Below are 14,433 nucleotides of genomic sequence, written 5' to 3'. Positions count from 1 at the left end.
TTTGTGTTTAATGTTAATTAGTAAATGTTAGAATTAGAATGCTAAACTACAACGGCGAGCATTAGGCCTACCTACAGCTAATCCTGTTAACATGCTGACTCTAGCATTTAACCTAATGCACTGTTGAGCCTAAGTACGGCCTTACTTGTATATAAACTTGCATGTTTTTTTAGTGTATTTGTCTCTTTTTAAATATTTGTTCTTTTTATCTACCAACATGTTTTGGGTTGGTCAGCGGATACATTATTGAAACGTTTGGAAAGCACTGTTCTTAAGCGTTTCTTTGCCCCTAATAGTAGCTACTTACCACAGACTTGGTGCGCTCTATGAGTGCGATCACTGTGCTTTTCAGGTGTGTGTCTTTAGCAGGAGCATCCGTGAAGAGGAAGATCTCAGACTCAGGAGGAGCACCAGCTAAAGCCAGCTGTAGGAGCATACAGAAGTGTTCTTTCAATGTTTTATCTTATTTTGAAAAGTTGACCATATATGAAGTAGTCTCATAAACATCTCAGCACCTGAAGCCCTGAAAGACTCATCTCTGGACTATCTCCTCCTCCATCTGCTCTTAGTGAATCAATCGCATTCTTGAAGACATTTGGGTCTGTAGTCTTCAGCAGTGGCCCAACATCTGGGGTTCACGAGAAGAAAGGATTAATACATTATTTTAATATTCCTCTTCTGCTTGTGTTTGTTGGATACTTTCTGGTTTACAGATATATGTTCTTTCTTTATTATTGACATATTATGTGAACAACACTCCAACATTAAAGTATGTACGGTACATGAGCCACCAGCTCAACCAGGTGAGCGATGCCGCAGTCCCACATGTTATTATTTAATGGTAAAAATAACCCTTTTCTCAAAACAAAATACTAGACAAGATTGAAAAGTCTGGGGCATAACAATACCTGGATCGTTGAAAGGAACAAGAATGTAGAGTGAGGGCTCATCTTCTGTTCCCACTTTACTGTCGATTATAGAGGAAGTGACGTCCCGCACTGCATCGATGTCATTGCTCATGCCTCCTGTCGTGTCGATCACAAAGAAAAGAGCTTTACTGGATCCTGTGTTGATTCCCATCAACCTGAGGGAAGAAGGAACAAAGAGATAAGAGAAGATCCCATTTGCAGTTTTACAATAACTGCAACATGCAGAATGGGTTTCTTACTGGAGGAAGGTTTTGTCCCCAGCAGCCCCCCGAATGTCCTCCAGTAGCTCACTGGTGGCAGCTATAGCCATATTTGCTGCTGTCATGTGGAGGTGTCCATGGTCGGAGCCAACTTTGTCTTTGTTGATCCCACCTTTAGGTTCAGTCTTGCGTGTTTTATCGCAAAAACCTCCATGGCTGCACTTTCCTGTTCAGTAATAGAAACAGATAAGAGAACACTTCTTCTATCTTCTTTGGAAAATAACAAGGATGGAGGCAGGTGTTACATCCTTTACCTTCTGGTTTGTAAGAACTAATTAAAGGCAAGTTCAAAGCAAAATATCCCGAAATAAGTATCTTTTCCTGTAGGATATCTTCCAAAATGTTGTTCCTGCAGTCATCGCCGTCACAGTTGCGACAGGTTGCTCTGTCTTTGGCTTTGAGAAAGAACAATTTGTCAGTTTTCTTTTTTCTTGTCACTTATCTGTTTCTTTTCTTGTGGAGACAAACGCTGACATGATATTTTTTACCTGCTATGTTTCCGATGCTCGTCCCTTCCTTGAACAGGTTAGAGTTTGGGAGTTTGTTTCCCATTTCCACCCAGTTACTATGACTGTAGAAATCCTATTATTTAAAAAGGAAAGAAGTTAAATATTGTATCTATTGTCTAAAGTTTATATCTTTAAATACCAAGATGATGTTTTTCAGAAGTCTTCATTAATGCACTTTAAAGATGTCCCCCATGATTTTAAAAGGAAATTAGTCGATGGAAATTAATTAAATTGATTGAACATGTGTGTCAAAAACTGTAATGAAAAAACAAACAAATAAAGAAATGACCTGTAAAGTGTGTAAGATTCTCCCCAGATTCTCTCTTGCTGTCACAAAGTTTTCAAGCTTGTTGCTGGCCTTCACAACGGACAATCCTTCTGTGATGAGTCTCCTCCCCTCCAAGAACTGTTCATCGTCAAAGTGATGAGGTGCTGAGTTGTAATATTGTTTATCTATGTGTCGATTCTTTTTTTGGATTAATTTGATAGCTTTTCTGAAGCTCTTGGATGATTTTGACGCTTCACAGGCAACAGCAACAGACTCAGCAGTCAAAGGCTGTGGACAAACACACACAATTAATAAGGCATAATGATAATTAACAATACAGGCAATGGTCAACATTCAAATTAAAATGTATATAGGTAGAATTGATTCCTTACAGGAAAAGTGAAGTCTTTGCCCTCCGCCCGGGCCAGAGCGCGACACGCCTGCACGGTGGCATTGAGGGCGGCTGTCTGAGTGATGTCCTCATGAGTTAGTGAAGAGCTGGACCAAAAGCCTACACCGAAAAAGTATATGTTGAACCCGAAAGCTCCAGTCTGCAGAAGCAGGAAACACAAAGCTGCCAATCCAAACATCACTACGCAACCTGTTGGAGAAAAGCACATGTATTGTATTGTTTATTATATAGATAAACACAAAAACATTTTAAATCAGAAAATAAACCAAATACATAATTTGTTCCTGTTTTTTTTTACCACAACCAAACAGGAGTTCCTTACAGCACTAAAAGAATAGCAGCTAACACATTATTTCACTTTCAACAAAAACTTCACATAAAATGGATTCGACATTTGTTTTTTTCTGGTCAATTGACTACAAAAGTGTGGTCCTTATTTAACAAACATTTATCATTATGATGTACATTCTGAAATCCTCCAAAATTCTAAACTTAATAAAACAGTGACTCATTGTTTTTGGTACCAAATACTAATTAATAGTGGTCTAAATAATGTGAAATTATTTGTTCCCATTTAATTATCAGATATGATGTTACTGTGCCTTAGGTCTTGAGGTCCTCTTGTAAACTAGCAGTTGTGAAACTCACTGCATGACTGGTCTGACCTGTTGCCTTTGGTTAAGTAGAAATCTTTCAAAAATATTTATCTTTTATTCCACAGAGAATTGAGTTGTGGCACTGGGCGAACCCGGCAGCAGGTTATGTGCAGTGGAATGACTGATAGAGGATGATACTGCCTTTCCTCTGACCTCATCACTTAACAGTTGAAAACATATTTAATTACTTTTTAAATGCTATCTTTCAAATGCTAAGAAAAGTAGTTTGGGTCTCTGCCTTTTTTCTATTCATTTTTGCAGTGGCATCATTTTAAATGCACACACACTCACAAACAGTTTAACAAAGAGCAACTTGTCATATGGCGTGCTGAACCCCATTATCACTGGTTTGTTACAAGGATGGGGACATCTCCTCATGCGAAAAGGGTCACGGTACCAACTTTTCTTTAAAGTGGCTCACGTTTACGCATTGGGTCTGGAAACTATCTCCTGGAGAAGTTTTTCATATCTTCTTATTATAAGATATAATACAATTGTATTTTTCCAGAGTGCAACTGCTCTACAGCGATTGCAAAACTTACTTGGATGAGCGCAAATCTGAAAATCGAATCTACCAAAAGACGTGAGATAGTCTGATGAAGAGATATGCAAAGGGTTGGCTAGTTGTTGGGACTTCTGTTCTGAGCACGGATTGGCCATTCCAAATATCGTTTAGTTTCGGAATGCGCCTATTGAAAAATTCCAATACCAATTTTGAGAAGAACAATTTGTCCAATACCAATATGGATGCTGAAGCTTCTTTGTTTTTTTGTTGTTGTTGATGACACCTAAAAGGAAAGATTCATCATGCCGTGTAAACTAGTTATATCACTTGGCAGCATAACCTTAGGTCAAAGAACAATGATCGACTCAGTGTTGTTATCATCAGATCTGCAGTCTGAACTGGCTGGTTGGATCAGACCGAGGTGGTTTATCAAATTGAGGAGGGGTTTGGTTGGAACAGATAGTAGGGTGCGTATGTAGTTCTTGGAATTATTTTCTATTATCATTTGTTTTTGCAATTAAAAATCCTGGCAGCAAACAGAGTTTTTGTTTTGATGTGACCATTTGATAGTTTAATTTTCAGTTCTGATAACAGCTTGTGTGAAACCTATACGTTTTCAGTAGATGTCCCTGTCAGCCCAGTTTTGTACATCCGGACAAAATGAACAATGTTCTCTTTCAATCAAATTCAAAATGATATGAGAGTGCAGTGGCAACTTCAAGACCTCTAAATAGATTGAGATAGATTAAAACAGTCTAAAGATAAAATAACAAGGACTGTAGATAACCCAATTTGTGTTATATGAGATTGAAGGGGATGTTGCATTGTTTTTGTTGCTTTCGTTTCTGTTTTATATATATCTTAAATCAGGGTTAGGACGATTCTAAGGGCCCGTGACTGACAGGGGCCCCAAACATTTTTAGAACATTAAGAACAAAGGTTTAAGTAACCTTTCATCAAGTTTCAAAAATTAACATTAATATAACGTCACATTGAGAATGTGCTCACTAAACTTACAATTCATTTAACTTATTTTCTTCCAAAAGTTAATTATCCAAAGCATCAAACACCCCCTCTATTTACATGTAATGGTTTGGTCCTGCCTCCAAACGCTGTGCGGCACCGGCCCTTTCTAGCAGAGAGTGAGAGCATGTGAGGAGGGATGCTAGTACACTTACGTGTGTACATGTCTCAACGACTAACAAAGTCAGGGTTTCAAGAAAGAAAAGAAAAGAGAGAAAGACAATAGAGAGGGACTAAAGGGTGACAGTATGTCACCCAGTTTTTCAAAAGAAAAGGTGGGTGTGGTCCATGAGTGGTGGAAATTAGTCTGTTAGCTAAGCGTAGTCCATTGTAAATAATAATTGTAATGTTTTGCTGACATTAAAGGTGGGGTAGGTAAGTTTGAGAAACCGGCTTGAGATACACTTTTTGTTATATTCCATGGGATGCTCTTAACATCCCGATAGCAATGAATATCTTAAGTGCTTTGACAAAAAATCCATAAAAAAACGTCATCTGCGGAAGCAGTGGCGCTATAAAAAGCACGACCAATCATTTTAGCCGGCCCGGCTAAAATAACTGGATGGCCTACCTGCCTGTCAGCCTTCCATCTGTGCACAAACTTATCTCGTGCCCTCATTGGTCATGTGCGCGTTCGTGTGTGTTGGAGGAGGGGCTCTGTAAGGAAGTGGCAGATTTTTTCCTGTTGTGTATTTTCAAATTCAAACATTTCAAAATGACCTACCCCACCTTTAAGTACTGTTAATATCTTCAGAGACAATTCAGAGGTTTTTTATTTCACTCCTCTTTTAGCTGACATTTAATAAATGCAGGTACATTTTTAGCAGCTATTCATACTAAATCAGTTGTCCCTCCCCCTGGTGCCAGGACCAACAGATCCATCTTTAGGCTCTGCAGCCCTGTCCCCCCATAAGGCTTTGCAGTCTTGCCATGCTGTCCATTGAAAGCCAGTTGGCTAGAACGCTGGACTTCAGGACTTGATCAGTGACTTTGCCTGTAGGAAGGCTAGGCGCTGGGCTCTTGGTGAGTAAGGCTGAGCAAGGCCTCGTAATAACTGTTAAAGGGCAAGGCTATGGTAACGATATTGGATCACTACACAGAAGATGCATGATGAGAAAAAGACTGAGAACAGGTAATATGCTCTGATTTAGCACCACCATCAGGCCTTTTCACTTCCATTTCCGTTTTGTTGTCCATTTACTGTATACTTTAATACCCGCTTATTTTGTAGTTGGTATGTATATTTATTATTTAATTAAAAAATCTGCTGCTAATGTTATTTTTTTTGTTATAGCATTTTATAAATGATAATATTGGTGTTAATGTTCACTTTATTTTAATTTAAGAGGTCATGTATATTTAAAGGTGACCTATCATGCAAAATGCACTTTTGTACGTCTTTTATACATGAATATGTGTCCCCGCTGTTCCAGGGAACTCACCAAGTGTCAGAAAACACAACCCTCTCTACTTTCCAACCCAAATCTCTGAAAAAGGGGCTGCAATGGATCTGATACAGACTGATCCAGATTTGAACACTGTCCTGACTAAGGACGGTGGCGCTACGGCTATTGTTCAATTCTCCACCTATCACGGGAATGAGAGGTTGGGCCACGGCCGGCCATTGCTGCTCGAAAGCGCTGGAGACGCTGTAGTACATATGCCAGGTATGGAGTCAGATTTGGGTCAATATTCTAGCGCGCAAAACAAGCTACTCACGAGCGGAAAATGTGCTTTTACACGTGCATGAAATGACCCTCGCGCGCAGATTAAACCCCCGCGAGCAGAGACAGCCCTCTTGTTCGCTCGCGGGAGTGTCAGCCTCACTCGCTCAGGGAGTCTGTCTGCGTGCGCGTGAAAAGTTTCTGACACTTTGGGGCGGAGCCACTGGACTTTGATTGACAGCTGCCAGGAAACCTGGAGTTGCCAGGTTTGATAAATGCCTGAACTACCAAGAGCCGAGGAGTGACAGCAGCAATATCAGTTGGACAAGATTTAATGGTAAAGATGTCCATAAAAAACCATTATATTCGTAAAGTGTACAGCTAATATATATTGTTCTATAGTCAGTTTGTAGTGTTCTGTAGTATTTTTCACCAGCTATCGTATTACTATAGTTTTTTCTGTAGTGCCATTTTACTAGCTATAGTAGCCATATAATATTTCAATAGTAATACTACGTATCTAGATCTTTGTAGTATTCCTATAATATTTTACATAGTATAACTATAGTATAATATATAGTGTGTCATAGTTCTTTTTTAAACACACTATAGACCACTCCTAGTAATATCATGATATTGTCATAGTGAATGGATATTATTACTATAGTGTTTGTAAAAGTACTACTATAGTTTTTTTTGTTGGTGTTTCCGTATTAAGACTATATTATTTTAAATAGTACTACCATAGTATAATATATAGTGTTTCTGTAGTTGTTTTTTGAACACACTATAGAACACTCCTATAGTAATAGTATGATATTGTCATAATGAATGCATATTATTACTATAGTGTTTGTAAAAGCATTACACTCCTAGAATTAATGTGTCATTTTTTTTATAGCAAATTAATTGATAGTTCAGGCATTTATCAAACCTGGCAACTCTGGGCTTCCTGGCAGCTGTCAATCAAAGTCCAGTGGCTCCGCCCCAAAGTGTGAGAAACTTTTCACGCGCGCGCAGACAGACTCCGCGAGCGAGTGAGGCTGAGCGAGCGAGCAAGAGGGATGTCTGCGCGCGAGGGTCATTTCATGCGCGTGTAAAAGCACATTTTCCGCTCGTGAGTAGCTTGTTTTGCGCGCTAGAATATTGACCCAAATCTGACTCCATACCAGGCCTGTAAGTGGCGCTGTAGTCTGCCACAAAAGCAGCGAAGAAGACTTCCCTTGCATGGTTGCCATGGTTGCCCTTCTGTTTATTCTCCGCTTTGGCTCTTTTTCTCCCTCCCCGAGGCAAGAGTTTGCGCCTCCTGCTTTAAAACAAATGAATAATGACTCTCAGCATCAAGCGTGAACTAAGAAGGTAAAGAATACGGCTAAGCTCAAAATGGATGACATAAAGGAACAGATAATTAAGCTACAAATGGAAATAAAGGAAAATATAGGTTGATTACATCAGGAAGATTGTGAAGGTATGTCAAGGCAGGAATTAAAGAAGGAAATTGAATATAAAGAAAAACAACTAGCTGAGCTACAAGTCAAAATGGATGAAACTGACGGGTTAGCATTACCACGTCGTTCAGAACGCCCCACTGTGCAGACAGAGAAGATGCTTGCCTACCAACAGGAGGAATTGTGTAAAAGGGAAAAAAGACTGCTTAGCCTGTATGAACAGTGGAAATACCAAGTCAGAAAAGCTAAGGAAATATTAAAGACTGACATATCAAAACGGGAATTGGCTGAAATGGCAGACGCAATTGAAGATGGAATGATTGGTGTGATGAGAGCTTACAGCGAAATAAGAGACCGAACCACACCATCCACTGAACTAAGACGCAGGATTGACGCATGTGAGGCTGTAACGAAAGACATTATGAAAATGATCAACGACCGCTTAACGGAAATAGATGGCGATTTTGATGCGGAAAGTGAAAGGCACTGTCTTCGCCAGCTATCAGCCCATGACTACGCGTACTCCATTTATGGCACTGCCTCTCATTCAAGCGCCAGTCACCATTCTGAAACCTCGGTCCTAACTGCAAAAAGGGCTGATGCAGCCACAGAGTTTGCTGCAAAGGAGGCTCAATATAAAGTAATGGAAAAAGAAATAAAGCAAAAGGAAGAAATAAGTATGAACTACACATGCAGAAGTCTAAATGAGAGAGTCTACAAGCAGAAAGGGAAATGGAGGCTGCTCGTGCCAGACTGGAGATCTACGAAAAGAGAAATCAGACAGGAAACTGATAGACAGTCTACACAGCAGAACATGAGATATATCCCTTTCAGCCCTTCTGTAAATTGTCAAAACCCTCACATTACGGCACCAACACCCACTACTGATGTGTCCTGTTTGGCCCAAGCAATACAAGACAGCATAGCCATAAACAGACTCCCAATGCCAATGCCCACAGTCTTTAGTGGAGACCCACTCCTCTTCATTGAATGGAGAATGTCATTCATATCACTCGTGGACCGAAAGGGCATTTCTTCAGCTGATAAACTTTGCCATCTAAAGAAACATGTCAGTGGCCCTGCTCACAAATGCCTTGAAGGAACATTCTATCGAAATTATGAACAGCCATAGATGCATGGAATAAGCTCAATCAACGCTTTGGGCAGCCATTTGTGATCCAAAGAGCTCTCAGGGAGAAGCTGTCAAAATGGCGGAAAATACAACCCAAAGACGCTGAAGGGATAAGAACATTCTCTGACTTCCTAAATGCCTGCCTGCAAAGCATGCCCCATGTGAAGGGTCTAGAAATTCAAAATGACTGCGAAGAAAACCAAAAGCTAATCCAGAGAATTCCTGATTGGCTAGCAGCACGTTGGAATCGCCAGGTTACAATCGCTCTCATGGAAGGTAAAGAGTTTCCCACCTTTGAGGATTTCACTCACTGTGTGTCATTAGAGTCAGAGATAGCATGCAACCCAGTCACTTCTCTACATGCTCTCTACTCATCCAACTCATATGACAAAAGAGGCATTAAGGAAACAAGGGGAAATAAAGCAAATGTCTTCAGCACGCAAACTGCCATAAACAGTGAAAAACCAAGGCCCCCCTGCATGTCGTGCAAAGATGATCAACAAACATTTGTAAAAGATAATAAGCTGTGTTACGGCTGCATGAAGCCAGGTCATGGTGCAAAGGAATGTCGTCACCGCCACACTTGTGATATATGTCAGAGAAGGCACCCTACCTGTCTCCACGATGAGAACTTCAGAAGACGTGGAAATCAAGAAAGATCTGTTTTCACTGTGAACACAGCTCTTAATAGTGAAAATGAAACCAAAGCAGCTACGGTACTCAACGTCACTGGAGGAAGTCAGACAGGCAGCACTTCCTTGATCGTTCCTGTGTGGGTTTCCTCAGCTAAAAACCCATCCAAAGAACAGCTTGTCTATGCATTATTAGATACTCAAAACGACAGCACCTTCATAGACCAAGACGTAAGCAATGAACTACAAGCCAACACCTATCCTGTGAAACTGAAACTTACCACCATGCTTGGAAAGAACATGATCACGACGAGTGAAAAGAGTGTCTGGACTCCGTGTGCGAGGCTTTACAGTTTTTCTCGATTGCTAACACATTTTTTTTTTAAATTGCTCACAAAACCACACACCCAAAGTGCAAAACACCTCATTTCTCCTGCTAAGTGAAGAACTGTACTCAAAACTAAACACTTACCAAATGCAAACTTTAGCACCAAATATAACACATTTCATTCATAATACTGGATTGTTTGACCACCCAACTACACACTGCTGAGCATAATCTAAAGCACTTTCATCTTTTATGGGCTATGCTCTGTACATAGAGCTTTCTGCAGAGAAAGATTGCTTGAGTATACAGAAATACAGTAAATGAAGAAATACAAATTAGTTGTTGAATGAAATCACATTTTATTCAAAGATAACATTGTGCAACATGCATCTCAGCACATGGTTACTATGCTTCGGATCTCTCTAAGTGTGATGGAATTGTTTGCCGAAACCCAGTTTGTAACTGCTGCTACCTGTGCCTCATTGAAAATCCTTAGCTTTCCACCTGCACCTCTTTGTTTCTCAGTCCTTCAGATAAACAACAAAGATATAGTGGTTGGTCAGTGTCTGTGTTGCATACAAGTACGTTTACCACACTAAATTATGCAGGATTGTTGTACAGTTATAGTCTGCAACATGCAAAAAATTCAATTACAGTAATGAAGTAAATAAGTTTCACACAACAGATATAAGCACTGATATGTCATGAATTATGCAGAGCTAAAAACTGGTAACTAACCTGTTTTCAAGTCTAAGTGTCCGGATTACAGAGGCAACAGTAAATCGGCTTAGATTAGGCTGAACCCTCTGTCCAGCCTCTCTCATTGTCAAACCATGGTTGATAACATTTCATTTCATTAGAGAGTATTTTTCTTTGTCCAAGTCCTCTTGCTCTTGCTCTTGCTCTTGCTCTTGCTCTTGCTCTTGCTCTTGCTCTTGCTCTTGCTCTTGCTCTTGCTCTTGCTCTTGCTCTTCCTCTTCCTCTTCCTCTTGCTCTTGCTTCCATGTTGTCTTCCATTGTTGCTGTAAGAAAGTACTCACCTGTGGTCTTTTTATAGTGCTAACATCCTGATTGATGAGCCAACAATTATGCAATCAGGTGTTTAGTCAGGTGGAACGTGTTTCTTGATCATTGGTCCATGTGTGAGGCATTTTGAATATCAGTGTTTTAAACGAGCTAACACTTGACTTTATGTCAGATTCCTGTGTCTTACGTGGAGAAACGTGTGCAGTGGTTTGCAAAAAGTGCCATGTTGATATGCAAATTGTGTGAAAAGCTGAAAACGTGTTTAGAGTTTTGGAGATTTGAGCCGATGTTTTGCTCTTTGAGTTTCAGTTAAAATAATTGTGCTTTATGTATAATTTTAGTGCGTTAGCAATCGAGAAAAACTGTAATTCCTGCTTGCACATCGACCTTCCTCATGGTTACACAAGAGACTGTATTCCTGCGAATCGTGATCATATTCCCATTCATGACACAGCAAAGCTATGGTCTCACTTAACAACAATCAAAGATAACATGCCACCTCTCCTCAGCTGTGATGTCGGACTCCTAATCGGGTATAACTGTCCCAGAGCACTGACACCCAGACAGGTGTTAACAGGAAAAGACAACGAGCCCTTTGCCATCCTGACAGATTTGGGGAGGAGCATTGTAGGCTGCTCAACACCGTCTCACGAGGAATCTGAATTCAGCCTTTGTCACAGAGTTACGGTAAAGGAACTCCCTCCAGTCACGCCGATGGATGTGATAGGTAGTTAAGAGAAGAGAAAAAAGGAAAGAAAACTGTTATAACGGGTAATGTAACATTAATGACAGACATAATATGAGGTCCTTGGCACTCAGACTTTAGAGGGGTCATTTTGTGATCATGGGACATCACCCTTACAGCATCAGGACAATATCATATGGAGTCAGACACTGGAAGTGTGCTGGAGGCGTTGACAGGGCCTGATGGAAGGATGAGGCTGATGAGACTGAAGAATCTGCGAGGAATGAACTAGCGGCTGAGAAATAATCTTAAAAGACAGGAGCATCATAAGAGGGCAACCATGTGACAGAGTGTGTCAGTGTGCTGAAGGATAGACCAGCTATCCAGGCCAGACTCTAAAGACTTTCCAAGGTGTAAAAATGCTGCTGCTGGAGTACTGACTGGAAGTATTGCTGATATCATGTCCACCATATCCTCTTAAAATACTCTGTCCAACAATGTAAGTCTCAGGAAGAAAGGTTTTTTAACGCTTATTCAAAATAGCAGAGAAACATGCATTCTTGTTCTCAGGAGGGGACATTGACAGAGGATTGTTGGAAAAGTACACAGTAAGTACTTCATAGTACTTGTGGGGGTAGCTTCACTAGTACTGAGTCCAACAGTATCGATCTCAGAAAGAACTAATGGCAACAAAAAGGAATTCCCTCATCAAACTTAGCAGAAGTGGCTTGATTTTGTTCTCAGCAGGGGACTTTGACAGAGGATTTCTCAAAAAATACACAGTAAAAGTACTTAAATGTATTGTAAGTAGTAGGCTAATACAAAGTCAAACAGTATCAATTTCATTAAGAAGTAATGGTAAAATTATATTTGTATCATTCATCAAAGATAGCAGAAAAACATGCATTATGGAGGGGACTATGACAGAGGATTACTCACAAAGTACACAGTAGAAGTACTTAATTTTATTTCTGGTAGAAGTCAAGCTAGAACCGAGTCCAACAGTGTCAGTTTCCTTACGAACTTGTGGTAAAAAATATTCGTATCACTCGTCAAATATAGCAGGAATAATAAAAAGCAGCTGATTTGGAAAAAAAAAACTCGAGAGACGGCTGAGTGACCGCAGTGCAGAATCGCTGAATAGTTTAAATCTCCTAACAACAACCGTTATCACCGTGCTTATTGATGAGGAAGTCTACAAGAGGATTTCACCTATGAAGCCCCTGTCAAGGGGAGAACACTGAGGCATGAACTCAATTGCACGACTCAAAACTCAGACTCAGATAGCGTTTCAAAATAAAGACTTTACTGGAATTTGCACAGTAATAAAACAAGGAAAACAAAACCACTCTTTCGAGGAAAACTATAATGCGATCTATAGCATAGGTCCGTGAAAGGTCCGTGAAAAGGTCCGTGAGGTAAGCCGATACGTGGTCTTCGTGAGACAACGAACTGACAATTAACAGGAGGGAGCTAACACAATATATACACAGGTAAAGGGGACACAGTTGGAAACAATCAGGGCGGGGAAAATAATCAAGGACGCAGGAGACAGAAAAGGGGCGGGGAGCGTGGAGGCCTGAAATGAGAGGAAGAAATAATTAAGGGTATAGACATAAAGCACAAGACAAAGGGACATGACAACTCTAACCTAAAAAATAAACTTTCACAATAAGTTTCTTGGAAATGACAGTACCCCCCCTTCTAGGGACGGCTCCTGACGGCCCAGGCTCCTCTGAGTTGAGGCGGTCAAAATCCTCAATGAGGCTTTTGTCCACGATGAAGCGGGAAGGAATCCATTGCCGCTCCTCAGGACCATAACCCTTCCAGTCAACCAGTAACTGTCGCCCTCTACCCCTTTTCCGACTAGCCAATAGTGACTTGACCGTGTAAACCGGACCTCCATCGATCATCCGGGGGGGCGGGGGGGGTTTGACGGTGGGAACCATAGCGCTCTCCTTCAATGGTTTTAATTTCCCTACATGGAAGGTGGGATGTACCTTCATGGCCCTGGGAAGCCGTAGTCTCACTGAGACTGGGTTTATGACCTTGGTGATGGGAAAAGGACCCACAAACCGGGGAGCCAGTTTTCGGGAGAGTACGTGGAGGGGAAGGTCTCGTGTAGAGAGCCAGACTTTTTGGCCTGGCTGGTATACAGGGGCTGGTCGGCGTTTTCGGTCTGCTGCTCTCTTAACCAGTTGTGAATTCCTGCAGAGTATCTTCCTAGCCGCAGCCCACACGCGCCGACAACGCCTGACCAGAGCGTGGGCAGACGGGACCGTGACCTCCCTCTCCGTGGCTGGGAACAGTGGCGGCTGGTAGCCATAAACACAGTGAAACGGGGACAGGCCCGTGGCAGAAGTAGGGAGGATGTTGTGTGCATACTCAACCCAGGTGAGGTGCTCGCTCCAGGAGGATGGATTCTGGGACACCAGGCAGCGCAGGCAGGTCTCCAGTTCTTGATTTAGGCGCTCTGTCTGGCCGTTAGACTCCGGATGATATCCAGACGAGAGACTGACCGTGGCACCGATGAGGCTGCAGAACTCCTTCCAGAAGCGTGACACAAACTGGGGGCCCCGGTCGGAGACAATATCCTTAGGGAAACCATGAAGCCGAAACACATTCTGCATCATGACCTCCGCCGTTTCCTTAGCTGAGGGCATCTTTGGCAGAGCAATGAAATGTGTCATTTTGGAAAATCTGTCCACTACCGTGAGAACTGTGGTTTTACCTCTAGAGAGGGGCAGGCCAGTGACGAAGTCCATGGAGATCTCTGACCAGGGCCTGTTGGGAATAGGGAGTGGTTGTAATAACCCTATTCGCGACCTGGAAGAGGTCTTGTTTCGAGCGCAGATAGGGCACGCCTCCACATACTCCTTCACCTCCTTCTCCATGGATGTCCACCAGAAACGTTGTTTAACAATGAACATAGTTCTCTTGACTCCGGGGTGGCAGG

At 41.6% G+C, this 14,433-nt stretch overlaps 1 protein-coding gene across 1 annotated transcript in view; it reads right to left on the bottom strand.

Annotated features, from left to right (window-relative positions):
* The window catches only part of LOC307018461 (uncharacterized protein), a 56,561-nt gene that overhangs the window by 17,512 nt on the left and 24,616 nt on the right, over positions 1–14,433 (bottom strand). The window contains exons 3-9 of the mRNA XM_079648696.1: positions 1,988–2,254; positions 1,678–1,771; positions 1,444–1,584; positions 1,169–1,355; positions 909–1,084; positions 516–628; positions 308–424 (exon numbers count right to left, since the gene is read on the bottom strand). Of these exons, the coding sequence (XP_079504822.1) occupies positions 308–424; positions 516–628; positions 909–1,084; positions 1,169–1,355; positions 1,444–1,584; positions 1,678–1,771; positions 1,988–2,254 (1,095 nt within the window). The remainder of the gene's footprint in view (positions 1–307; positions 425–515; positions 629–908; positions 1,085–1,168; positions 1,356–1,443; positions 1,585–1,677; positions 1,772–1,987; positions 2,255–14,433) is intronic.

This window comes from Notothenia rossii, assembly GCF_949606895.1.
Source record: "Notothenia rossii genome assembly, chromosome: 9".
Lineage (NCBI taxonomy): Eukaryota > Metazoa > Chordata > Actinopteri > Perciformes > Nototheniidae > Notothenia > Notothenia rossii.
Note: the sequence above shows the minus strand (reverse complement) of the source record. Positions and strands in the feature narration are given on the sequence as shown.